This window comes from Trichomonas vaginalis, chromosome V (assembly GCF_026262505.1).
Source record: "Trichomonas vaginalis G3 chromosome V, whole genome shotgun sequence".
NCBI lineage: Eukaryota > Parabasalia > Trichomonadida > Trichomonadidae > Trichomonas > Trichomonas vaginalis.
The window spans coordinates 20,672,167-20,696,693 of NC_067207.1; the positions used below are offsets into that span (position 1 = coordinate 20,672,167).

Below are 24,527 nucleotides of genomic sequence, written 5' to 3' on the forward strand. Positions count from 1 at the left end.
AACCACAAGCTAGAGAACAAACAGACCAGTATGCAACTATTGAGAAAATAAGAAGACTTGACCCTAACGTTCCAGGAGTTTATGTTAACCTTTCTGGACAAACTGCAGCAGCAGTAACCAAAGTAAAACTGAAACTTAGAGTTCCTTTGTCATCTTTCCTCATCTTCAGGTTTTTAAGATACTTGCCAAACTGGGCAGGAAAAATTTCTATCGAACTTACTCCAAGCAAAAATAACTTAGTCATTGCACCAACACAAGACCCATTCACTCTTACAGAAGTAGTGGGAACAAATAAAATGTCATTCGCCGACTTTTGCAAAAACAAAGTTGACTTAGACTTTGGTTTCTCAAACCTCAACACTGAAGTAAACTATTATTTCAATGCTGCTGGAGATGCTTGGGACCCAGTTAAGTTCACATGCGAAAAGTTTGAATGCAAGAGAATAGAAAGCAGACTTGCAGTCTATATGTTGGACCCAGATATTTCAAATGCTTTAGCTGCCAAATATATTGCAGTTCCGCTTATGTTCCCTATACACCAAATATCTGTCAAAGACTTTGCAGGTGAAGTTGGAAACCAAAGTGCTGACCCAGGTGCAAGAACAGATATTGCTTTAACAACTGCAATGAAACATGCAGATACTATGTTTGTACTGTTCAGACGAACTATAAATGACTATTCTTGTTTCTACAACCCGGTATTAAATATCATATAAACATAGATGGCAAATACTATCCAAGAGAAGAATATTCCACAGTTGAGGATATGAGGTCATACAACTTGACATTAGATGCTATGAACTTTAACAACAACTTCACAACAACCATTAACCCTGAAATGCAAAGTTCTATTATGCCATATGTGAAAGTATGGACTCATACAGGAGCTCAAAAAACTCAATATACAAATGGAGACCGTTCAAACTTTTGGCTTGGCATTCCATTTGCTGACTCAGAAGACTTTATGGGTGGTATTTCAACTGTTGGTACTGTACAAATACAATATACTGGTGACAGAGACGGTCCAGATGAATTGAAAGCAAAGAAGTTTACAAAACCAATAGCACTTTTCACGGAAGATGCTCTTTTGAAGATTCGTTCGATGAAACCTGCTGGGGCTCCTCAGATTGGCATAACGACAGCTTCCATCGAGCAGATTTTGGCAGCAGGTCAGTAAGTTGTTCTTGAACTGACTTCTCTCCGTCAAATATTGACAGTACGCCAGTTTTGACATAAAATTGTATTATAAACTTACCTTTAGAAATATCTGTAAGTTTTGTTGTTATATTTTTGTCTGCTTCAAGAACTTTCACCATTTCGGTTATACCAACTTTCTTTGCTTTATGAAATATTTTGGTTCAGCAAATATTGCTATTCTATAACATTTACCATTGTTTGTATAAAGAACTATTCTGTCAATGTATTTGTATTGTTTGTGTGTGTAAACTTTGTTCTGCTTCAATTCGAAGAGATACTCGAATACGTCCATCTTTTATTCTAAGTAAAATGTCATTTCCGAAAAATAGAAGCGTGAGTGTTTCAAAAGGTTTAATGGCGGTGGCAGATGTGAAGTTAAATTCACCAACTCAAACAAACAGTCAAAGTGTTGTTGTCAATGTCAAAGACAGAGATGTTGAAGTGGGGAAACCATACGAAGACGAAGATGGTATAAACAATTGTTCCTGTAAAAGAACAACCAACATATCCTGAAGTTAGCAGAGACTTAAGTTCTGTTGCAGATATTCGAAACGACTACCAACAACTTAAAGACAAACTTAAAACTCAGGAGAAGATTTGTCAGGCTTTGGGTATAATGTTTAAACTTGGTTGAGCACAACCCTGTAAAAGTGAACTCATATGTCATCGCACCTCATGAAATTTTGAAAGAACTATTGAAACTTTTGACAGAGGCAGACGATATAAACATCAAAGAAATAGAACCCGACATTGCTTGCTGTGGTGTTTCATATAATGTCATTGACAAGATATACGTTATGAAAGGAGGTGAAACGTTGAACTTAAAATATAGTTTCCCAGACGTCATAAAAATATTGACGACCACAACATTTCATTAAAATTTACTTGCTAAGTAAATGGCAGAAGACATAGTGGTTTATACTATTACGACTAAAAACCCTGAGTCATATAATTCTATAACAACAAACTTACAAAGTCCTCAAGGACGATATTGTAAACTAACTTTAAACACGATGACGACTAAAGCCTGTTTTGCTCTTTTTGACACCAGAAGACTTTGTTGTTGTGAATGGTAAAAAATACTTCTTTGAAGATACTTACTCAGATATACCACCAACAGGTTTTGTTGACTTATTTAATACTTTAAGGACGGATGTAACATGTGCTGCAACTAGAGCAGGTTTCATTATGTTTTGGATGTCCGACTGAGTTTACTATAAACGATATGAGCTATAATACAAAACTTATATCTGGTTTTTACTACCAACAGTTTCCTATAACAGGAAAAGGTGTCATACAAGGAATGTCTGTTCCATTGACTTTAAGCACACCTATTTTATATATTGTTTCAAACTTAGGTTCAAAGTGCTATTCGAATGTCGACAGAAACTACTATGACCAAAAGATACTCATGCGTATAAACAACACTTTCTCTGCTGGTTTGCCTATTGTTCATTCGAATGCAGAGTTTTCAGCTTTAGTAAACTCAAACACTTTAGCAAACATAACGTTGACATTAGTTGACGCAAACTTTGTTCCTGTAAAACTTTTATGTCCTATGTATTTGTCAATGACGGCAGAAAGTTTCGAATTGGAAGATGCAACCGGTGAAAGTATTGTATTACAAGAACAACTTCAACAACAAATAGCTCAAGAACAACAAATGCAACAAATGCAACAACAAAGTCAAGAATAAAAAATAGCTCAAGAATAAAAAAAATATATTTTTTTATTTTATTTGAAATGTACGCTGAGTTTGTTGGAACAGACCGTTGGGAAACTTGTTTGTTAGATGAGAAATATGAAATTCACTGTTGTGAGTCATTTGAAGTCAGAAACAAAAAGACAAAAAGAGTTTTAAGCGGATGGGAGCGAAATGACGGATATGCTATGATGAGGATGGGTGGAAAAAACTATTTTAAACATATTGTCATTGCAACTCATTTTATACCGAATCCTAACAATTTACCTCTTGTAGACCACATAAACCGTATAAGAAACGACAATAGACTTGAAAATTTACGTTGGGTCACTCTTTCTGAAAACAATAAGAACAGAGGCAAATTTGGAGATATTGTATTCGAATTTGTCGACGAACTAGAAGATGAAGCAATTGAAATTACAGACTATGGCAAGCATACGCTTGAGTTTTACTACTATAGCGATTTCTCTATCGGACTCACCATTCAATTTCTCGAAAATTAAAAAAAAATCAATAATAGCTTAAAATGTATTATGCATAACAAATTTTAATGTTACACGGTATTTTTTGAACTTCATGACATGAATTTTCTTATATTATTTTTTTTTTGGATTTTCTATGATTTATGCCGATAGGCTGGAACAACATTGTAAGTGCAATGAATCATTTATAGAGGAAATCTAAAACTTCAGCATTCAGAACTCGCAACCACAAAAATATTCATTTGCTAAGTAAGTAAAGTTGATTAAGTTCGACACTTAGCTTTTATACGTAAAACCAAGTGTGTATTGTTATTTCTTGTTAAATTATTGAGAAAAAAATAAATTGTAAGAGAAACGATACTGATTATTGAAATAATATTGAGGGTAGCTGCAGATTTCTTCATTAACATGCCGGAAATTTGTTAATCTTTGGTTTCTATCATAAAATCTGTCGAAGATCTAAAAACGGAATATGAAATAGAGAATCATGTAAATCTAGAGTATCCTGTCAGAAAAATAGACTAAGCATGTAACCCTTTTTTGTCATAAACACTTTTTACCACTTAGTCATACAGATGATCATTAAATTTAAACGAGCACTTTTTGTCAGAATTTATTCTTTTACAAAGACAGAAGATTTTAGTATTATTTAATATTAGTGCTGTAGCAAAATTCAAAAAAACGGGCGAAAATTCAGTGAATTTGTGAATTCACATTTTTTTCGACATTTTTCTTGATATATCCATGCACATTAAGAACACAGCTTTGATACGCTTAAAAAAGCATATTTCATATGAAATTGTTAAAGAAATAAAACAATTTATATAAAAAATTGCACTTATGGGCAGTTTAGATATATAATTTATATATAACATATATACAAATCCATAGACAAAGTGCAATAACTACAATGTTGTAGAAAATTACAGCAGAAATACTGACTTTTTGAAGGATAATAAGAATTCTTCTAAATGTTGTATTTTTATAATTTGATTGATTTTTTTACTATTTCATTAATCTTTATGAATAATAATTATTTTTAAGATATGTGCTATTAAAATTTCAAATTTTGACTAATATACTAAGTTATCTGAACGAAAACATTTAAAAATATCATACTTACATTGAAAATAGCAAGTAGAGCATATTAATAGCAAGTTTCTTGGCTTTATATCTATCATCTATTGTTGTTTGATCAAACAAAATTCACTCTATTATATGGTGTCAATTAATTAAAACAATTTTTAATAGTTATTTATTTAGTGCGAATAAGTGCAAACTCATAAATGAATAACTTAATAGTAGAAATGAATTATCTGATATAAATCTCACATTTTGTCCATCAGAAATACTTTAATTGCATACGCATAACTATTAGTAATACGTCTGGAGTGGCAATTAATAACCAATCCCACAACAAGTTAAAATTCAGATTTTATTAAAACTTATTTTTTCCTAAAAGTTTTCTCAAATTACTATATATACATATTGTGGATAAAATAATAGTAATATTGTAAAAAATTAAGATAATTTTTTTATTGAAACCTCTCAAAAGTTCATTCAATTTATCAATTGTTTCAGTTTGATGTATATTCATTTCTGGAGCCTAAAACTTTAGCAATCATGCACAATATCATATTCTCTTCTAACTACGCAATGTAAGGGTATCCTTAAGATTTTTATACAAACTGTCAATGACACCAAGAGGCAGAATGGTTTTGGTCGACAATGAAATATTGGTTTACATTTTTTGAACGCAGATAGTTTTTTACATCGTCTGATTGAAAGAACTTTCTTGGTCAGATGTTAGTTTTGTTGGATGTATTTGTCAACGAATATTGTCAAAGCTGCCTAAGACATCTAAAATAATTTTAGACTGTAATGTATGGCTTCACAGTATCTTGTGTTTTGACCGACAAATATTAGCCAGTATGGTGCGTCCATCTTCTCTATACCTCGGAATGTTTTTCCAAGATATCCATAAACCAACATTTTTGGTGTTGAACTAAAGATTTTTACCATGAGTGCTTTCTTTGTCGCTTTAGAAACATAGGGGTCCTTGTTTGGATTCGTCATTTTTAACCCATAAGAAATGGTTTATTTGGCGCATTAGCAGGAGTTGCATCCAGATTTTTTACCGCCAGTGGGAACAATAGCCAGAGTGTATTTGGGAGTTGGAAGGAAGATTTTGAGTACATTAGGTATACTTAAAGAGAAAGCACAACCTATGTATACAAACTGGACAGAAAGTTGGGATGTAGCACGAGAATGCAACAAATCTTATTCCAAATCCTTGAAACAAGAGGAAAAGTTCAAAGGAGTGGATGGACAATGTAGGAGACAAGCAGGAAACTATTATAACAAAGCAAATGACTACTATAACCAAGCAGGACACTATATGGACCAAGGTGAAAGATTCTTTAACAGAGGATATAACCATGCACAACAATGGTAAACAATAACCAACCTCAACCGCCTCAAACTTGGAGAATGTAAAGTTTTTTTACTGAGATGAAATGAACAATACCAGCATTGAGACAAATGGGTTCAAGATGGATTTGCGACTTCCAGCAGTTACACAACCACGTGTTTGTTCAAGTTCTTCCTATACCTTCAGGAAGTTTTAGACCGACTTAAAAAACAACAAACAACCAGTTGAAAACAAACCAAACTAAATTTTTTACTGAGATGAAATGACCGAAGAAGTTGAAACGGTAGATTTGACACCACAAACAAAAAGTTCAGAACCATTGGTCAAAACCTCGTCAAAGAACTTACAGATGAAGAGAAAAATTCAATAATAGAAAGTGCCAGGTCTGGAAATACAAACCCTAACTATAAAGTCACTTTTCAAGAAATGGAACGGCTAGTATCTCAAAAAAGAAACAGACTCTCACAAATAAAATATTGAAGTCTGAAGGAGCTTTCGAGACAACAGATGAAAAGTTTACTTCCACTGACCAACAGTTCATATAGAACATCTCATTGACTTAGAGTCGAAATATTCTAAACTTTACAACAAACACAAAAGTTGAAAGGAAAACAAAAACAAATGGCATATGATATTTATGAAGATGTTGACGACACAACTGTTTCCTGCAGGTGAAGTAAAGTCAGGTGACACGAAAAGTGGACGAAAAACCGATAGGAGAAGAAAACCAAAAACTGAAGAATAAACCAAAACCAAAGTTTTAGTTTCAATACTAAAACAAGTCAACCTTCATAGTAGGCTGTTATGGGTTGGCGTCAAAGACTTTGGCAGCAGGTGGTTACGCTAAAGTAAAGAAAAAAAAAATATTTTTATTTTATTTGAAATGTACGCTGAGTTTTGTTGGAGAAGACCGTTGGGAAACTTGTTTGTAGATGAAAATATGGAAATTGGCATACCATTTTTAAAACAATATATTTGTCTCTCAAAGTCCAGTCTACTTGGTATTGAAAATCCCATGTGTTATAGAACGGCGGGTCCACTATAAAGAAAACATTTTCCTTGTCTTTATATTTTTCATACAACTCTGTCCAATGACATCTCACAAACTCTATACCCTCAATATATTTTTCTATGTCCTCTTTGAAAACATTTGTATAGTTAAGATATAAAACTTTTGACATAAGTGTTTCAATGTCATGAACTCTTATAGAACCACTATATAATAGTCTAGCAGATATACTATCCCAGTCTATATATTCTGCTTTTTTCAAAACCTCTCTCACAATATTTTTCTTATCTAATGGTATACGTTCCATCTTACCTATAGGTATCTTTTCTTTTAACTCTTTCAATATATTGTTTGTGTCTGGAATATGTTTGAGACGGTCCATATAGTTGTCGAAGTCATTGCATATAATCTTTGAGTCTGGGAATATTGTATGACATAAATGGGATATATAGAAACTTCCACCGAACAAATCTACAAATGTTAGACCATTCGGTAGTTTCTTAAGTTCTCTCAATATAATATCTTTACATTTACTCTTATTTCCAAAGAACGGTAACGGTGGTTTTGTAAAATTCATTTATATATAATAATAAAAATGTTTTTACCCAAAAAGTGACAGAAAAGTGACAAAGCATGTACGATGAAGAAGTCTTGACAAAACATGTACGAAGAAGAAGTCTTGAAAATTCAAGAGGTTAGAAAAGAGGTTAGAAAAGAGGTTAGATCTAACCTTCTACCCTAAACATTATTTTTTGGTCCTTTACACTCATTACGATGAAGTCTTGACAAAACATTTACGATGAAGAAGTCTTGACAAAACATGTACGATGAAGAAGTCTTGACAAAACATGTACGAAGAAGAAGTCTTGAAAATTCAAGAGGTTAGAAAAGAGGTTAGAAAAGAGGTTAGATCTAACCTTCTACCCTAAACATTATTTTTTGGTCCTTTACACTCATTACGAAGAAATCTTGACAAAACATTTACGAAGAAATCTTGACAAAACATTTACGAAGAAATCTTGACAAATTCATGAGGTTAGAAAACATGTTAGAAAACATGTTAGATCTAACATTCTACCCTAAACATTATTTTTGGGTCATTTACACTCATTACGAAGAAATCTTGACAAAACATGAAAACATATATAATTTGTGAAAAGTGAAACAAAAAAGTCAACGGCTGGTCGGCTGGGGCTCCGGTCCTCCTCTTGGGTCTTGTGCAAAATTTTTTATGGGCTAGAAGGCACGAAGTGCCTGGAAGGCCATCCCAAGAAAAAAAAATCATTTATAATAAACATCTTCAGGGCTAGAAGGCACGAAGTGCCTGGAGGCCCCACTCCCTTTTTTTTTTTTATTACCTTCTATATTTGAATAATTAGGTTTCTTAAATTTTGAAGTCATGATCATTAATGCAGCATTAAAAGATGCACATTTTTACTCATATTCAAAGATGAAAATTTCATCTTTCCATTTGTATGATAAAGTATAAAGAAATAGTTTGAAATGCCGCATTCACATGCAGAACCTTGTTCAACATAATTTAAAAACTCAAGAGCAATATGAAATATGACCTTATGTTGTTGCAAAACAGTTATGAATACAAAACCTGTGTTGAACAACAGAACAATCTGATTTTTCAAATAGAACAGTAGATCCTTTTGAAGAGCTGCATTTATCAAAGAAGCAGATAGAATGCATTGATAAATGAATAGTTCTATATCTGAGATGGCAAATGATGGATTGATACTATTATTAACATTGTTTTTATTATCGTTTCCCAGATTATACGCTTCAAACATCTATTCGAGCATCATCCTGATGGTTCACTCCTATTTTATCTATTCCTTTCCATATAAGAATATCCATTTTAAGGATACCCTTACGTGTCAGATTTTTTGCGCATACGAAGAAGTCATGCTAGACATGAGCTATAAACCTGAAATTTTAGCAACATATTTAAAACTTTTTAAACTACAATACACTTTAATATTCAAGAACAAAAATATTCTTTTTAGAAATTACATAATTATTTTATGTGAAATCTATATAAAAACATATTTTGCGAGCGTAACTTTTTTCTTTATAAGCACCTTATATGACTGATAAACTGTGAAGGCACATAATTGTTAATTCATAGAGTTGATATGTTTCCAAAATTGAGAGGAAATTTGAAAATTGAATACCCTTTCAATTCAATTTTCAAAAGATATCAGCTCCTTCAATAATTGAAGGACGATTTTGATCATTTGCTCTTAAAACAAGTATGCCATGGAGAAAAAAGTTACGCTCGCAAATCTGAAATATAACTATCATATAAAAAAATTAAATTTCTAATTTTTTACTCTATAGATATTATTGGCCACTTGTGTAATGCATAAAAGTTTATGTCATATGCATACATTTGGAAGTATGGGAGACGAGGGAAATTACTTCTATGAGGCACTAGGATTTTTAAAAATTTCTCTATCGGACTCACCATTCAATTTCTCGAAAATTAAAAAAAATCAATAATAGCTAAAATGTATTATGCATAACAAATTTTAATGTTACACGGTATTTTTTGAACTTCATGACATGAATTTTCTTTATATTATTTTTTTTTTGGATTTTCTATGATTTATGCGATAGGCTGGAACAACATTGTAAGTGCAATGATATCATTTATAGAGAAATCTAAAACTTCAGCATTCAGAACTCGCAACCACAAAAATATTCATTTGCTAAGTAAGTAAAGTTGATTAAGTTCGACACTTAGCTTTTATACGTAAAACCAAGTGTGTATTGTTATTTCTTGTTAAATTATTGAGAAAAAAATAAATTGTAAGAGAAACGATACTGATTATTGAAATAATATTGAGGGTAGCTGCAGATTTCTTCATTAACATGCCGGAAATTTGTTAATCTTGGTTTTCTATCATAAAATCTGTCGAAGAATCTAAAAACGGAGATATGAAATAGAGATCATGTAAATCTAGAGTATCCTGTCAGAAAAATAGACTAAGCATGTAACCCTTTTTTGGTCATAAACACTTTTTACCACTTAGTCATACAGATGATCATTAAATTTAAACGAGCACTTTTTGTCAGAATTTATTCTTTTACAAAGACAGAAGATTTTAGTATTATTTAATATTAGTGCTGTAGCAAAATTCAAAAAACGGCGAAAATTCAGTGAATTTGTGAATTCACATTTTTTTCGACATTTTTCTTGATATATCCATGCACATTAAGAACACAGCTTTGATACGCTTAAAAAAGCATATTTCATATGAAATTGTTAAAGAAATAAACAATTTATATAAAAATTGCACTTATGGGCAGTTTAGATATATAATTTATATATAACATATATACAAATCCATAGACAAAGTGCAATAACTACAATGTTGTAGAAAATTACAGCAGAAATACTGACTTTTTGAAGGATAATAAGAATTCTTCTAAATGTTGTATTTTTATAATTTGATTGATTTTTTTTACTATTTCATTAATCTTTTATGAATAATAATTATTTTTAATATATGTGCTATTAAAATTTCAAATTTTGACTAATATATCTAAGTTATCTGAACGAAACATTTAGAAAATATCATACTTACATTGAAATAGCAAGTAGAGCATATTAATAGCAAGTTTCTTGGCTTTATATCTATCATCTATTGTTGTTTGATCAAACAAAATTCACTCTATTATATGGTGTCAATTAATTAAAACAATTTTTAATAGTTATTTATTTAGTGCGAATAAGTGCAAACTCATAAATGAATAACTTAATAGTAGAAATGAATTATCTGATATAAATCTCACATTTTGTCCATCAGAAATACTTTAATTGCATACGCATAACTATTAGTAATACGTCTGGAGTGTCAATTAATAACAATCCCACAACAAGTAAAATTCAGATTTTTATTAAACTTATTTTTTCCTAAAAGTTTTCTCAAATTACTATATATACATATGTGGATAAAATAATAGTAATATTGTAAAAAATTAGATAATTTTTTTATTTGAGAACCTCTCAAAAGTTCATTCAATTTATCAATTGTTTCAGTTTGATGTATATTCATTTCTGGAGCCTAAAACTTTAGCAATCATGACAATATCATATTCTCTTTCTAACTACGCAATGTAAGGGTATCCTTAAGATTTTTATACAACTGTCAATGACACCAAGAGCAGAATGGTTTTGGTCGACAATGAAATATTGGTTTACATTTTTTGAACGCAGATAGTTTTTTACATCGTCTGATTTGAAAGAACTTTCTTGGTCAGATGTTAGTTTTGTTGGATGGTATTTGTCAACGAATATTGTCAAAGCTGCTAAGACATCTAAAATATTTTTAGACTGTAATGGTATGGCTTCACAGTATCTTGTGTTTTGACCGACAAATATTAGCCAGTATGGTGGTCCATCTTCTCTATACCTCGGAATGTTTTCCAAGATATCCATAAACCAAGCATTTGGTGTTGAACTAAAGATTTTTACCATGAGTGCTTTCTTTGTCGCTTTAGAAACATAGGGGTCCTTGTTTGGATTCGTCATTTTTTAACCCATAAGAAATGGGTTTATTTGGCGCATTAGCAGGAGTTGCATCCAGATTTTTACCCGCAGTGGGAACAATAGCCAGAGGTGTATTTGGAGTTGGAAGGAAGATTTTGAGTACATTAGGTATACTTAAAGAGAAAGCACAACCTATTATACAAACTGTACAGAAAGGTTGGGATGTAGCACGAGATGCAACAAATCTTATTCCAAATCCTGAAACAAGAGGAAAAGTTCAAGGATGGATGGACAATGTAGGAAGACAAGCAGGAAACTATTATAACAAAGCAAATGACTACTATAACCAAGCAGGACACTATATGGACCAAGGTGAAAGATTCTTTAACAGAGGATATAACCATGCACAACAATGGGTAAACAATAACCAACCTCAACCGCCTCAAACTTGGAGAATGTAAAGTTTTTTACTGAGATGAAATGAACAATACAGCATTGAGACAAATGGGTTCAAGATGGATTTGTCGACTTCCAGCAGTTACACAACCACGTGTTTGTCAAGTTCTTCCTATACCTCAGGAAGTTTTAGACCGACTTAAAAAACAACAACAACCAGTTGAAAACAAACCAAACTAAATTTTTTACTGAGATGAAATGACCGAAGAAGTTGAAACGGTAGATTTGACACCACAAACAAAAAGTTCAGAACCATTGTCAAAACCTGTCAAAGAACTTACAGATGAAGAGAAAAATTCAATAATAGAAAGTGCCAGGTCTGGAAATACAAACCCTAACTATAAAGTCACTTTTCATAGAAATGGAACGGCTAGTATCTCAAAAAAGAAACAGACTCTCACAAATAAAATATTGAAGTCTGAAGGAGCTTTCGAGACAACAGATGGAAAAGTTTACTTCACTGACCAACAGTTCATTATAGAACATCTCATTGACTTAGAGTCGAAATATTCTAAACTTTACAACAAACACAAAAAGTTGAAAGGAAAACAAAAACAAATGGCATATGATATTTATGAAGATGTTGACGACACAACTGTTCCTGCAGGTGAAGTAAAGTCAGGTGAACCGAAAAGTGACGAAAAACCGATAGAAGAAGAAAAACCAAAAACTGAAGATAAACCAAAACCAAAGTTTAGTTTCAATACTAAAACAAGTCAACCTTCATTAGCTGGTATGGGTTGGCGTCAAAGACTTTTGGCAGCAGGTGGTTACGTAAAGTAAAGAAAAAAATATATTTTTATTTTTATTTGAAATGTACGCTGAGTTTTGTTGGAGAAGACCGTTGGGAAACTTGTTTGTTAGATGAGAAATATGAAATGGCATACCATTTTAAAACAATATATTTTTAAAAAAATATTTTTTTATTTTATTTGAAATGTACGCTGAGTTTGTTGGAGAAGACCGTTGGGAAACTTGTTTGTTAGATGAGAAATATGAAATTCACTGTTGTGAGTCATTTGAAGTCAGAAACAAAAAGACAAAAAGAGTTTTAAGCGAATGTGAGCGAAATGACGGATATGCTAGGATGAGGATTGGTGGAAAACACTATTTTAAACATATTGTCATTGCAACTCATTTTATACCGAACCCTAACAATCTACCTTTTGTAGACCATATAAACCATATAAGAAACGACAATAGACTTGAAAACTTACGTTGGGTCACTCGTTCTGAAAACAATAAGAACAAAGGCAAATTTCGAGATATTGTATTCGAATTTGTCGACGAACTAGAAGATGAAACAATTGAAATTACAGACTATGGCAAGCATACTTTTGAGTTTTACTACTATAGCGAAGAACAAGACTCTTTCTACTTTTATACCGGCGTAAACTATAGGAAATTACAAGTATATTTTACTAAGGAAGGCTATGCTTATGTAAACACTAGAGATACAGATGGAAAACACGTTCAAATACTTCTTAACAAATTCAAGAAGCTATATGGCATACCATTTTAAAACGTTTTTAAAACAGTATATATTTTTACATATATTAAATGCTTCAGGTTGAAAAACAAAGAACAAAAGTAGCAGATACAAAACCGTTAGACTATATCTTTACAAATACTGGTAGGACAATTTCAGATGAAGAAATTTCATCCGGTGCTTACAGATTTGACAGTTTATAGAAACGTGTTTGACCCTCAAAATGTTATGTGTCATGCAAGTTTCAGTTCAAGCAACAGTAGTTTTCTATGTATCGGTAAGGACTTTTATGACTTTGCTTCTAAATTCTACGAACCACCTAGTAACAGTTTCTCTGACTTTCAAGTTTGGTTCACAACAAATGGTGTGCAGCATATAATACCATTGTACTATGACTTTTATCTCGAATTGTCTTTCATATACAACTACGGAAAAGTGCTGAAAAAGTATTGAAAAATATATTTTAGGGTAGAAGGGTATATCTAACCCGTTTTCTAACATCGTAGAAAACTCATGAAAACAATTTATTTTTGTGAATATGCAAGCGGCTCATAGCTCAGTGGTATGGGCTACCTCGTTAAAGGCGTCGAAGACCTCGGTTCAAATCCCGATTCGCGCAGGTTTTTTCCTTTTATGCAGTGAAATTTCATGTACATAGGTTACTTTGGTGTTAGACCCTAGTGAAGAAAATAGAACGATATAAGTTTACATTTGTAAGGTTACTTTGGTGTTAGACCCTAGTGAAGAAAATAGAACGATATAAGTTTACATTTGTAAAGTTGGACGATAAAAATCTCTGCTACTGTCAGTAAAAGTACTGCTACTGTCAGTAAAAGTACTGCTACTGTCAGTAAAAGTACTGCTACTGTCAGTAAAAGTACTGCTACTGTCAGTAAAAGTACTGCTACTGTCAGTAAAAGTACTGCTACCGTCAGTAAAAAGGAAAATTTGAGAGGGTTTTCGACGATAAAGTACTGCTACTGTCAGTAAAAGTACTGCTACTGTCAGTAAAAGTACTGCTACTGTCAGTAAAAGTACTGCTACTGTCAGTAAAAGTACTGCTACTGTCAGTAAAAGTACTGCTACTGTCAGTAAAAGTACTGCTACTGTCAGTAGCAGTACTGCTAGGAGCAGAGATTTTTATCGTTTGTGGTCCGACGGTTAAGCCACAAACGAATGTCCGACGTCCCACCAAAAAATATTTTTTATTTTTATTGTAAGAACAGAAATGTCAGTCGAAGCAAAAACGTTCACGAACAAATCTAATGGCGAAACATTCACAAAAGGCACTTACAACGGTATTGAAGTCTTACGTAGAGACATGGATGGTTATATTAACGCAACAAATATGTGTCAGCAGTTTAGGAAAGACTTTAGAAGGTTGTTGGAAAATAAGTCCTGGGAAGAGTATTTTAAGGCATTTTGTGAAGAATATACCAACCCGCGGAAAACAGCGGGTTGCTTTTTATACAAAATTCATGCAGGAATTCCTGATGAAATCAAACAGGTTAGAGGAATGTATGTAGACCCAAGACTTGTAAACTATATAGCAATGTGGGCTTCTCCAAAATATTGTATAGCAGTTGGAAAAATTCTGGACTCCATAGACAAGAAAGTTCATGAGAAATTAGATGAAGAAGAACTTGAAGATACAGTAGAGAATGCAAAACCTTTGTTCGAAGAAGAAGTTAGAAAAATGCATGAAAAACAAATAGAACATGAACGTGAGATATGTTCTGGTTATAGAGACTCGCCATACGAACTAGACCAATGGGAACAAGAAGATTTAAAGAGAGAATTTAGAGAATATGAACTCGCTAAGATAGCATTAGAAGCTGCAGAAAAGAAGTTAAAAGTTTGGGGTCGTTTTGTACAAAAATATTGTGAGTAAATGAACCATTTTTTTCGACAAAAATATAATTTAGGGTAGAAGGTTAGATCTAACCTCTTTTCTAACCTCTTTTCTACCCTCTTGAATTTTCATGAATTTTGGTCATTTTTCAGTAAAAATAATGTTTAGGGTAGAAGGTTAGATCTAACCTCTTTTCTAACCTCTTTTCTAACCTCTTGAATTTTCATGAATTTTCATGAATTTCATCGTAAATGTTTTGTCGAAACTTCTTCATCGTAATGAGCGTAAATGACCAAAAAATATAATTTAGGGTAGAAGGTTAGATCTAACCTCATTTCTAACCTCATTTCTACCCTCGTGAATTTTCATGAATTTTCCTTAAGATAAAAAATATATTTTAGTTTTTTATAAAATATTTTTTTTATTTTTATTGTAAGAACATGTTAGCAACAACTTCACCAAACTCGTTAGTCATGAACCCAACTTCAATGTTGGTAGAAATGAAAAGCTTCATTCCTTCTTCATATACTTTCGAAACAGAAATCCAGAAGATAAAGCAAGAACTTCTCCAAGGAGATCTAAACTGTAGTGCGAAAGATGAAACAAATGGACAGTATCTTTATGAAATGCAGGATATTATTGACCATCTACCTAAACTTCCTGAAATCCAACAACAAAAGCTCACTATTCCTGAATTCGACGAAATTGAAGTCAGACCAACCGACTCAGTAGAAATAAAGAAGTTCATACGAAAGGTAAACTATGAGTTTCTAGGATTTCATTGCAACCATAAAGTTATGGACAAAGATTGCGATATGGTATATAAGAACATCTCTGATATATATAAATCTGGGGAGTTTAAGACCTACGACAACTTTGTTTCGTTAGTTGCTGAATGTGTATGGCAGATAAGAGATAAAGATAGAAGAGGTAAAATATGGAACGAACAAATAAAACCAGCAACTTTTGAGTTAAAGAAAACCATTGACGCCTTAGTTGTTTTAGCAGGTAAGGTTTCAGAATATAACGCAAAAATGAACCCGCAATGTTCTAAATGTAAAGCAGCAATGAGGAGATATAACTACTCCGTCAAAGAGATAGAAAGAATGAGAAACGACTATGCAGACTTAAAGATAGAAGCAGAAAAGCCAGCAGAAGATAAAATGGACATGTTAGCATTTCTGAACAAAAACTATCCAACTGCTGACGATTTTCTTCTTTCAGATGTCAAGAAGAAGTATAAAGAAACCTTCGGCATTGTTAAAACATTCGATGTACTAAAAGAAGAAATAGAAGCTACAAAACTGTTTAGAGTCTCACGAATTCATAACGTTTACCATGTAAAACGCTTATAAAATAACTGGGGTAGAAAAGAGGTTAGAAAACAGGTTAGATCTAACCTTCTACCCTAAAATATATTTTTGCCGAGTAAAATGACCAAATTTCATTATATAACTGTTATTTTTGACGAAGAGAACTTTAACACTTCGTCAAAAAAATCCCTGAAATCATATCTTTTATACAAAATTCATGAGGGTAGAAAAGAGGTTAGAAAAGAGGTTAGATCTAACCTTCTACCCTAAAATATATTTTTGTCTGATTTACGCTCATGTTTGACAAAACATATACGAAGAAGTTTATTTCCTGTGTTGTTGTCAAAATGTCATGTTGTCACCATTTTCAAAAAGATGTTAGTTGACCGAGGGACCGAGGGACCTGGTGACACCTAAAAACCATCTACCCTAAAATATATTTTTGTCTGATTTACGCTCATGTTTGACAAAACATATACGAAGAAGTTTATTTCCTGTGTTGTTGTCAAAATGTCATGTTGTCACCATTTTCAAAAAGATGTTAGTTGACCGAGGGACCGAGGGACCTGGTGACACCTAAAAACCATCTACCCTAAAATATATTTTTGCCGAAAAAAATGACCAAATTTCATGAATTTCCTCATATGTTTGCTACCCTCGGAAAACCGAGGATAGAGATTCCATACGAAAATCGTGAAAAAATGACCAAATTTCATTATATAACTGTTATTTTTTACGAAGAGAACTTTTGCACTTCGTAAAAAAATCCCTGAAATCATGAATTTCCTTAAGATAGAAAAAATAAAGTTAGTTTTATTTTTTTTATTTTTTTTATTTTGTATGTAAGAACAGTAAATGTTAAACATTGAGTTTGAAACAGTTAAAAAGATAGACAATGACACCAAAATGGTTAGAATAGGTGATTTAAACGTAAGATACTCAAAGAAATACAAGAAATATTCTTTGTCAGACATTATATCTCCATCTGGAAAGAAAACATCCCACGACTGGGTTAGAATTGCTTCTACTCAGAAAATTTTGACAAGAAATCCTGAGCTTATGATATCGGTAAGATTCTATGGAACTACAGCATATCTTATAGACAAAAGTCTTATACCAATAGTTTTGTTATGGTTAGACCCAGTTGTAGTTAGTATACAAGTCTTGGGTATGGTGGCACTGCGTTCTCACTTTACCCAATACTTGTTGAATTTGACACTTTACAAAACCGTTAACGTATATTTTACAACACAAACGACAACACTAACTTAACCTTAAATATTTACAAAGCCGCCAACCACTTCACTAACGAACTCACTAATGTAAAAAATAAACGTTCTCACTATCGTTCTCACTAACGACTTCACTAATGTTCTCATAAATTTTCCTCAATATCTTCATCATCAGTGTTAACCCTATTGTAGTCATACTTGAAGCCATAAACTTTCTCTAACTTCTTAACGTACAATTTACATAACTTACCTTCGTCATCGTATGGTTTAATGATATAACTATTTCTATCTTTATACACAGTCAATGAAAAGTCAACTGGTCTCGGATGTATTTGAAAGAACATGTTATGCTCAGGAAGGAAGAATAAATGTTTAAATGTATGTTTGTTATATGTGATTTGATGAGTTGCTTTTGTTCTGTCATTACATCCAAATAAAATAGTAAACTTAAAAAATAAATAAAAAATTAATGATATCACCACCCGCACACGTATGAAAACATAGCACAAAAATAATTTAGGGTAGAAGTTAGATCTAACCCGATTCTAACCTCTTTTCTAACCTGTTGAATTCATTGCTTTATAACTCTCTTCCTTGGTTTCTTTTTAGTTGCTTTCTTCACGTCTGTCTCCAACTTGACTGTCTTTCTTCTTCGTCCGTAATGATACCAGTTACTTCCACCAGTCAATGGGTCAAATGGTCTTTCGTAAGGATTTCCATACATTCCATAGGGACCATACGGAAGAACTACTGGTGGAGAAGAAACATTTTCTTTAGTTCCATCGAATCTATTTAAATGCATTGTTTCACCTTTCATCTGGTCATTAAAGTCTTTTGCGTGTTTTGCAAACTCATCGTCCTTTCCTAAAGCATTTTCTGACTCAGTCGCAACCAAATTGGATGCTTTATTTATGAGCCCTATTTTATTTAATCTTAACTTCTTTGCAACCCAGCCTCCAATCTTCCCTTTATTTGCATCTAATGTCTTCGAAACCCTTCCTCCACTCATTTTATTTACTGCGTCATAAGCCCCAAGTGCTTTTGCTCCAAATGCTAATGCTTTTGTTCCCATTGCGCCTAAAGCTGTCCAAGCTACCATTTACACCATATTAAAATCATCTCTCTTCAATATTATCTCATAAAAGTTCTCGTTACTGGAGAAAGTCAATGAAACATAAACATTCTCATTCATAAACTTCTTTCTTATCTCATCTATACGCTTCAAAATGTCTGAACAATTGCTAACATCTTCTACAACAGTTATTTCATCATGAATGACCTTCAAGAACAAGCTCATTTAATATGCTATTAAAATCATCTCAATAATGAGTCCATCCTTTCCATCTTTAGGTAGCACAACATCTTTCATTGAAGAAGGTTCGACAAGTCTTATGTTAAACTTACTGACAAAGTTTGTTATACTATAATGCTTCGGTGGCGAATACATGTAGTTTGAAAGACATAATATAGATTCTTCAGCAAATTCACTTATACTGGATTTTATAACAATGTTCTCACGAGACCAAATACCACCAATTGACAATCTTGTAAGCAATCCTGCTGAACCTTCTACTGTAAACGTCGATGGTAACATTCCACGAAGGTCATCTATTGACATCTTTGAGTCACTGAATTTAAATATTTTCTTAAAGCAATCGTCATTATCTAACCATGCAATAGCTTTGAAGTTTTCATTCGAATATACATCTGCTTCATTAAATGTAAAACCTGACTTCTTTGCAGAGACGACTTTAAAATCTATTGCATTTGTTTCAAAATTATATACTATGGTAACTTCTGAAGGTAATGGATGTCCTTCCGCAGTCAGTTGTTCTCTCACTACCGTTTGAAGCTTTGTGTTAAAAACTTTCATGTCATCTCCTGTGTCTAGGTTCACATACACAGCAACAGGAAAACTATCTTGCTTCTTTGTTTCATCATTATACCTCAAAACATTAAAGTTCTTCAATAATATTGTTCTTCCTGCTGGAATACTTCTAACTTGTCTTATTTCAATAGCTTTCTCACCTCCTACATACTCTACCCAGTGTCTTGGATATTCATAAGTATACTGACTTTCTTGAATTTTGGTAGGTTTCATCATAACGTGTTCATAGTATATCTTTATACTCTTGTCAGTTAGACTCGGTGCTATGTTCTGAATATTTCTGACTTGCATTTTTAATGAAGATAAAATGAAGCATTTAATACATGACGTAGATGAAGACATGAATGAAAGCAGTGAAAAGCTCAACAGTTCTCTCATTCTTCCTTTCAGTAAGGACTATGAGTTCTGTTCAAATGGTGTGTATTTCTATTGTGGAAAGATGGGTTCAGGTAAGACATTTAACCTCATTCGTCATATACTCATAACAGAGCGTTTAGGAAACGACTCTTACTATGACCAAATCATTATATCAGCAACTTCAGACTCTATGGATTCAACAGCGAAAACATTTATGTCAAAAGTTCAAGCCTCTGTCGTTAAAGTTCCAGATAGCGAACTCATTGAATTTCTTCAACGTTACATTCGACGTAAGAGAAAATATTATGCTATTGTAGAGTTCATACAGTCAGGAATGCAAAAGACTTCAGAAGAGATGGAAAGAATTATTGACAAACACCACTTACGTCAATACTCAGGAGTTTACGATATGAAACGACTGACAAACTACATTCTATCAAAACTTTCAAAATACCCCTTCAAAAAGTATCCTTCAAACACTCTGCTCGTTTGTGACGACTTCGCCGGAAAAGGTTTAGTGTCAAAAGCAGACTCACCATTAGCTAACATCATAACTAAAGTCAGACATTACCACTTAACTGTAGCAATACTTATGCAAACATGGCGTTTCCTTGCTTTAAACATAAAACGTCTCATAACTGACTTCGTTATCTTTCAAGGTTTCTCACGCTATGACATTGAACTCATTTGGAAACAGTCAGGTATAACATTACCTTTTGAAGAAATTTGGGAAGCATATAAGTCTCTCATCTCTCCTCGTTCATACCTTGAGATTCATATCATGACTAATACCATTAAAGTCAAAAACATTCCATGGGAACGACCAACATTGTTTTAAAGTTTAACCTTCAATTGACTGATGGTAAACAAATTCCATGCATCTCTGTCGCCATTTCTGTTAATATTTTTGCTGTCATTCATATCATCCACTTCCCCATCCGTTAGCTTTTGAGGATATGTGTTAGAATAGCTGTTCTTAAATGAAGGCTTTTCACCTTTGAGAGCATAAACTCTATAACTTTCTGCATACTTTATGTTTGAACCTCCTGAGCCATCATTGACATAAATTTTTATAGGCTTCCACCCTTTGTTCATATTCCTGCTTCTTCCCTTAGCTCTTTTGTTCAGTAGTTCTACATCTTTATACACAGCTCCTGTCTCAGTGAATTCAACAATATTTTCATTCGTTAGCTTTACATTCAAACCCTTGTCGAGTATATTGTTCATTTCATACATATAAAAGGTTTTTATTCTATATGAAATGAGAAGCAAATCCATCTTAGCTGGTGCCGTTAATGTTCCAATTGAACCAACATCAAATGTTGACTCACGAACGACAAACAATATTGTCATAAAGAACTATAGTTCAGAGTGTTTGAAAGAAAAAGAACCAGAACTTAAGTCGGGAGGGCTCAAAGAGCCCATCTTGGCGCATGGCGCCGTGAATTTAAACTCAGCTTCAAACGCTAACGCTACATCAGATGTTAAGTTAGAGTATCCACCACTGGACCAAATTCTTTCAAGAGAAGCCAACGACAACCCTTACACAAATGTTCAAACAAATCCTTCAGATAACGTAGACCATTACCTTCTTCAGTTATACCAAACAATTTTACTCAAAGACGATAAGAAGCTTTTGACAAATCTTATAAGCAAGAACCAAATAATTCTAACAAAGGAGGACCTTGAAAATGTTATCTCACGAATAACAGGGAAACAATGTGTCATTGACTATCTCGACCCTGAAATCGAATGCTGTGGTCAAACTCCACTATTCATGAAAATAGGTAACATCCGCATCATTGAAACACCAGGAACTACAGGAGTTGAGTTTAAGTATAAATATTCGAACGAGTATACAAAACTATCTACTTACTATAAGCTTTGCTTGAAATATGTTTTAGTAAATTAAAGCAGTCAGGAGGGCTCTTTGAGCCCATCTTGGCGCTTTGCGCCGTCAGTCAAAAAAATTCAAGTTAGCAATTTGTAATATCTGTCCAAAACTTCTTCAACAGTATCGAACTCATCTTCATAATGCAAACCTAATCTTATTGACTTGGTGCAGTTTTCACTAACACAATATAGCGCTTTGCGCTCGGCGCCTTTGACGCCTTTTTCTGTTCTCTTGACTGGCATAACTAACTCATTTGTTTCATCAAACAGCAACAACCAAAGTTCATGACCTAATACATAACATTCATACTTTATATTTTTAGCTCTGAGTTCTCTTGTAAGCTGTTGCATTTAATATTTTCTAAAAAGTCAACTTCAACAGTCATTCGCACTGGTGCCTTCAGTTCTACAGGCTCTCCTTGAAAGTCAACAAGTCTGAATTGCATGTCTTTCAAATTATGAGGACTAATGCGAACCCATTTACCTAAATGAGTTGCTATGACAGGAACGTTTGGAATGAACATTGAATTGACTGCATAACAGAAGGATTTATATTCTACTGAACCTTTACTATTAACTCCTGAAATACCTGTGACATTAGCTATTTTTGACTCAACGTACAAACAATTACCATAACATACGTATGGAACAGATTTCATCTCAATCGTTTTGTCAACACTTTTCAAAGGAAATGTCATATGGTATGCTCCCAGAAGAAGTTGTACTCTATGACTCATTCTTGGTATCTTGAACTCTTTCTTGCTACTGAACTTCAATGTTCCCTCAGAAGAGAGTTCGACATCTATGTTGTCAATAGTTTCTTCATTTATGAGAGTATCTATGACTCCAGCAATTTTATCTATTCTGTACTCGGCTCTGTTAGGAAATGTTACAACACTTCTTTTGTCATCTATTTCAAACTCCATGAAATCTGTTTCATCTGTTATGACAAAAGTTGCGATAGTATTGAAGTCAACAACTCTGAAAGCAAGCGCTTCATTCTGAAGACCTAAGTTTGTTTGTAGCTTTACTGTCCCGTATTCGTTTGGGTCTGTACTTTGCAAATAGAACAACATTTTATTCTCATTAAAATATGACTATTGCTGCATATGCGTATGAAACAAATGAAGCAAGAAGAGCACATGAACTAGTAAACGAAAACTCAACTTTAACCATTGAAGGCAATGATTTAGTCATTGACGATGGAAAAACTAAAAAAGTCATTGATTTCGATACTTTTAACACTTATGACCCATTCATTACAACAAGCAAGGTTCCCATCATAAATGATGGAACGGTGCAATATATAAATTCTACAGTAGATGCCTCATTAGTGAAAGTATTAAATGTTCTCATTGAATTGTTAAAGAGCTTTCGATTTGACGACAACATTAAATGCCTAAAGAATTTAGTCATGAATGAGAAACAAATTCTCGGCGTTGCTGGTAGCAGTAATGATGTACACCTTATGACATTAGAATATTATAACGAACATAAAGATGAACTGAAAGGAGAGAAGGGTGACACCGGACCTCAAGGACCACAAGGAATACAAGGAATACAAGGAATACAAGGAATACAAGGACCTCAAGGCGAAAACGGTTTGGATGGAAAGGATGGAAAGGATGGAAAAACTGCTAAATCATGGATATGGGACCTTATAAATACTGGTTTAACAGCTGCTTCATATGGAGTTCTTCAATACCAAATCGGAAAGATATGGGCGGTACTTGGTGAAGAAGTTTTAAATGACGTTAAAAATGCTTTGAACTTCATTTCAAATGGTTCGGATACTATTAAAACTTTATCTGGTTGGATGCAAGAAACAAGGAGTCAAATAGATACTGTAAGACGTATAGCAAACAATGCACGTACGGGATTGGATACTTTACGACAAGCACAAAATACACTAAAGGAAGCAAATGATATTCTTGGCTCAGTATCAGACATGCATGAAGATTGGCTTAAAGGTATTGACAAATCTTTAAAAAATCACAGTCAGTCTATTGCTGACTACAAGAAAAGTATAGATTTTTTACATAGTGCTATGGACGTACATGATGGAAGCATAAGGAACTTACTTAATGCTAACAATAACTTACCAGGAACTATTAAAGCATTTATAAAGTCCTTTGTAAAACCCGGTGCTCTAACATTTAGGTCTTTGAGAGCAAGAGCATTGAAGTCAAGAGATGCAGAAACTCCAACAGAACCTACAGAAGGAACTGAAACAACAGAAACTCCAAAAGAACCACCAAAACCAACAGCTAATGAAATATTGTTCGAATATTTTCCAAGGTACTCTGTTCTCATTGCATACATTCAAGAAATACTTAAGAAAGCAGACTTGACTTTAGGAGATGATGAAAGTTCTGTATATCTTTCGTTCCAGTTTCAAATAGCAGAACTTTTGAGACAGATATGCTTAATGTATGACAACATCTCTGATTTCACAAGATATGATGACGACCATGACCCCGAACATGGTGAAGAAGAAGTTTTACAAACATCCATTAAGACAGGAAAGGTTTTAACTCAAAGTCTCATTATTGACACCAAAGATGGCGAAGTGGACGTTCTTCAAGAGCTGAAGAAAAATACTTCTTCGGGAGGTGGTGGTAGGCATGAACTTGAAATAAATGAGATAGAAGAGAAATTAGCCGAAAAAGCAGATAAAGAACATAAACACAATATCTCCGATATAAATGAACTTCAAGCTACA

At 33.2% G+C, this 24,527-nt stretch overlaps 10 protein-coding genes and 1 pseudogene across 11 annotated transcripts, besides 2 other annotated features; 7 read left to right on the top strand and 4 right to left on the bottom strand.

Annotated features, from left to right (window-relative positions):
* Positions 1–17,583: part of a mobile genetic element that runs on past the window's edge.
* TVAGG3_0373350 lies at positions 2,094–2,893 on the top strand (annotated as a pseudogene). Its single transcript has one exon. A coding segment is annotated over exon 1 (800 nt).
* On the top strand, positions 11,806–11,961 carry TVAGG3_0373360 (uncharacterized protein; the record flags this gene model as incomplete). The annotated part of the gene is made up of 1 exon (XM_001297673.1): positions 11,806–11,961. The coding sequence occupies one exon, from the start codon at positions 11,806–11,808 to the stop codon at positions 11,959–11,961; it is 156 nt and encodes a 51-aa protein (XP_001297674.1).
* On the top strand, positions 14,787–15,161 carry TVAGG3_0373370 (uncharacterized protein; the record flags this gene model as incomplete). Its single annotated transcript, XM_051231856.1, has 1 exon — positions 14,787–15,161. One exon carries the CDS (start codon positions 14,787–14,789, stop codon positions 15,159–15,161), a length of 375 nt encoding a protein of 124 aa, XP_051101586.1.
* On the top strand, positions 15,563–15,872 carry TVAGG3_0373380 (organellar and viral DNA polymerase type B; the record flags this gene model as incomplete). The annotated part of the gene is made up of 1 exon (XM_051231857.1): positions 15,563–15,872. A coding segment is annotated over one exon (310 nt), but the record flags the coding sequence as incomplete, so codon positions are not given.
* TVAGG3_0373390 (organellar and viral DNA polymerase type B) lies at positions 16,157–16,477 on the top strand (the record flags this gene model as incomplete). The annotated part of the gene is made up of 1 exon (XM_051231858.1): positions 16,157–16,477. The coding sequence occupies one exon, from the start codon at positions 16,157–16,159 to the stop codon at positions 16,475–16,477; it is 321 nt and encodes a 106-aa protein (XP_051101588.1).
* Positions 17,584–24,527: part of a mobile genetic element that runs on past the window's edge.
* Positions 18,239–18,391, bottom strand: TVAGG3_0373410 (protein of unknown function, DUF4107 family; the record flags this gene model as incomplete). The annotated part of the gene is made up of 1 exon (XM_051231859.1): positions 18,239–18,391. The coding sequence occupies one exon, from the start codon at positions 18,389–18,391 to the stop codon at positions 18,239–18,241; it is 153 nt and encodes a 50-aa protein (XP_051101589.1).
* Positions 18,474–18,766, bottom strand: TVAGG3_0373420 (protein of unknown function, DUF4107 family; the record flags this gene model as incomplete). Its single annotated transcript, XM_051231860.1, has 1 exon — positions 18,474–18,766. A coding segment is annotated over one exon (293 nt), but the record flags the coding sequence as incomplete, so codon positions are not given.
* On the bottom strand, positions 18,965–19,846 carry TVAGG3_0373430 (uncharacterized protein; the record flags this gene model as incomplete). The annotated part of the gene is made up of 1 exon (XM_051231861.1): positions 18,965–19,846. The coding sequence occupies one exon, from the start codon at positions 19,844–19,846 to the stop codon at positions 18,965–18,967; it is 882 nt and encodes a 293-aa protein (XP_051101591.1).
* On the top strand, positions 19,863–20,750 carry TVAGG3_0373440 (protein of unknown function, DUF4106 family; the record flags this gene model as incomplete). The annotated part of the gene is made up of 1 exon (XM_051231862.1): positions 19,863–20,750. The coding sequence occupies one exon, from the start codon at positions 19,863–19,865 to the stop codon at positions 20,748–20,750; it is 888 nt and encodes a 295-aa protein (XP_051101592.1).
* Positions 22,117–22,881, bottom strand: TVAGG3_0373450 (uncharacterized protein; the record flags this gene model as incomplete). Its single annotated transcript, XM_051231863.1, has 1 exon — positions 22,117–22,881. The coding sequence occupies one exon, from the start codon at positions 22,879–22,881 to the stop codon at positions 22,117–22,119; it is 765 nt and encodes a 254-aa protein (XP_051101593.1).
* Positions 22,899–23,459, top strand: TVAGG3_0373460 (organellar and viral DNA polymerase type B; the record flags this gene model as incomplete). Its single annotated transcript, XM_051231864.1, has 1 exon — positions 22,899–23,459. A coding segment is annotated over one exon (561 nt), but the record flags the coding sequence as incomplete, so codon positions are not given.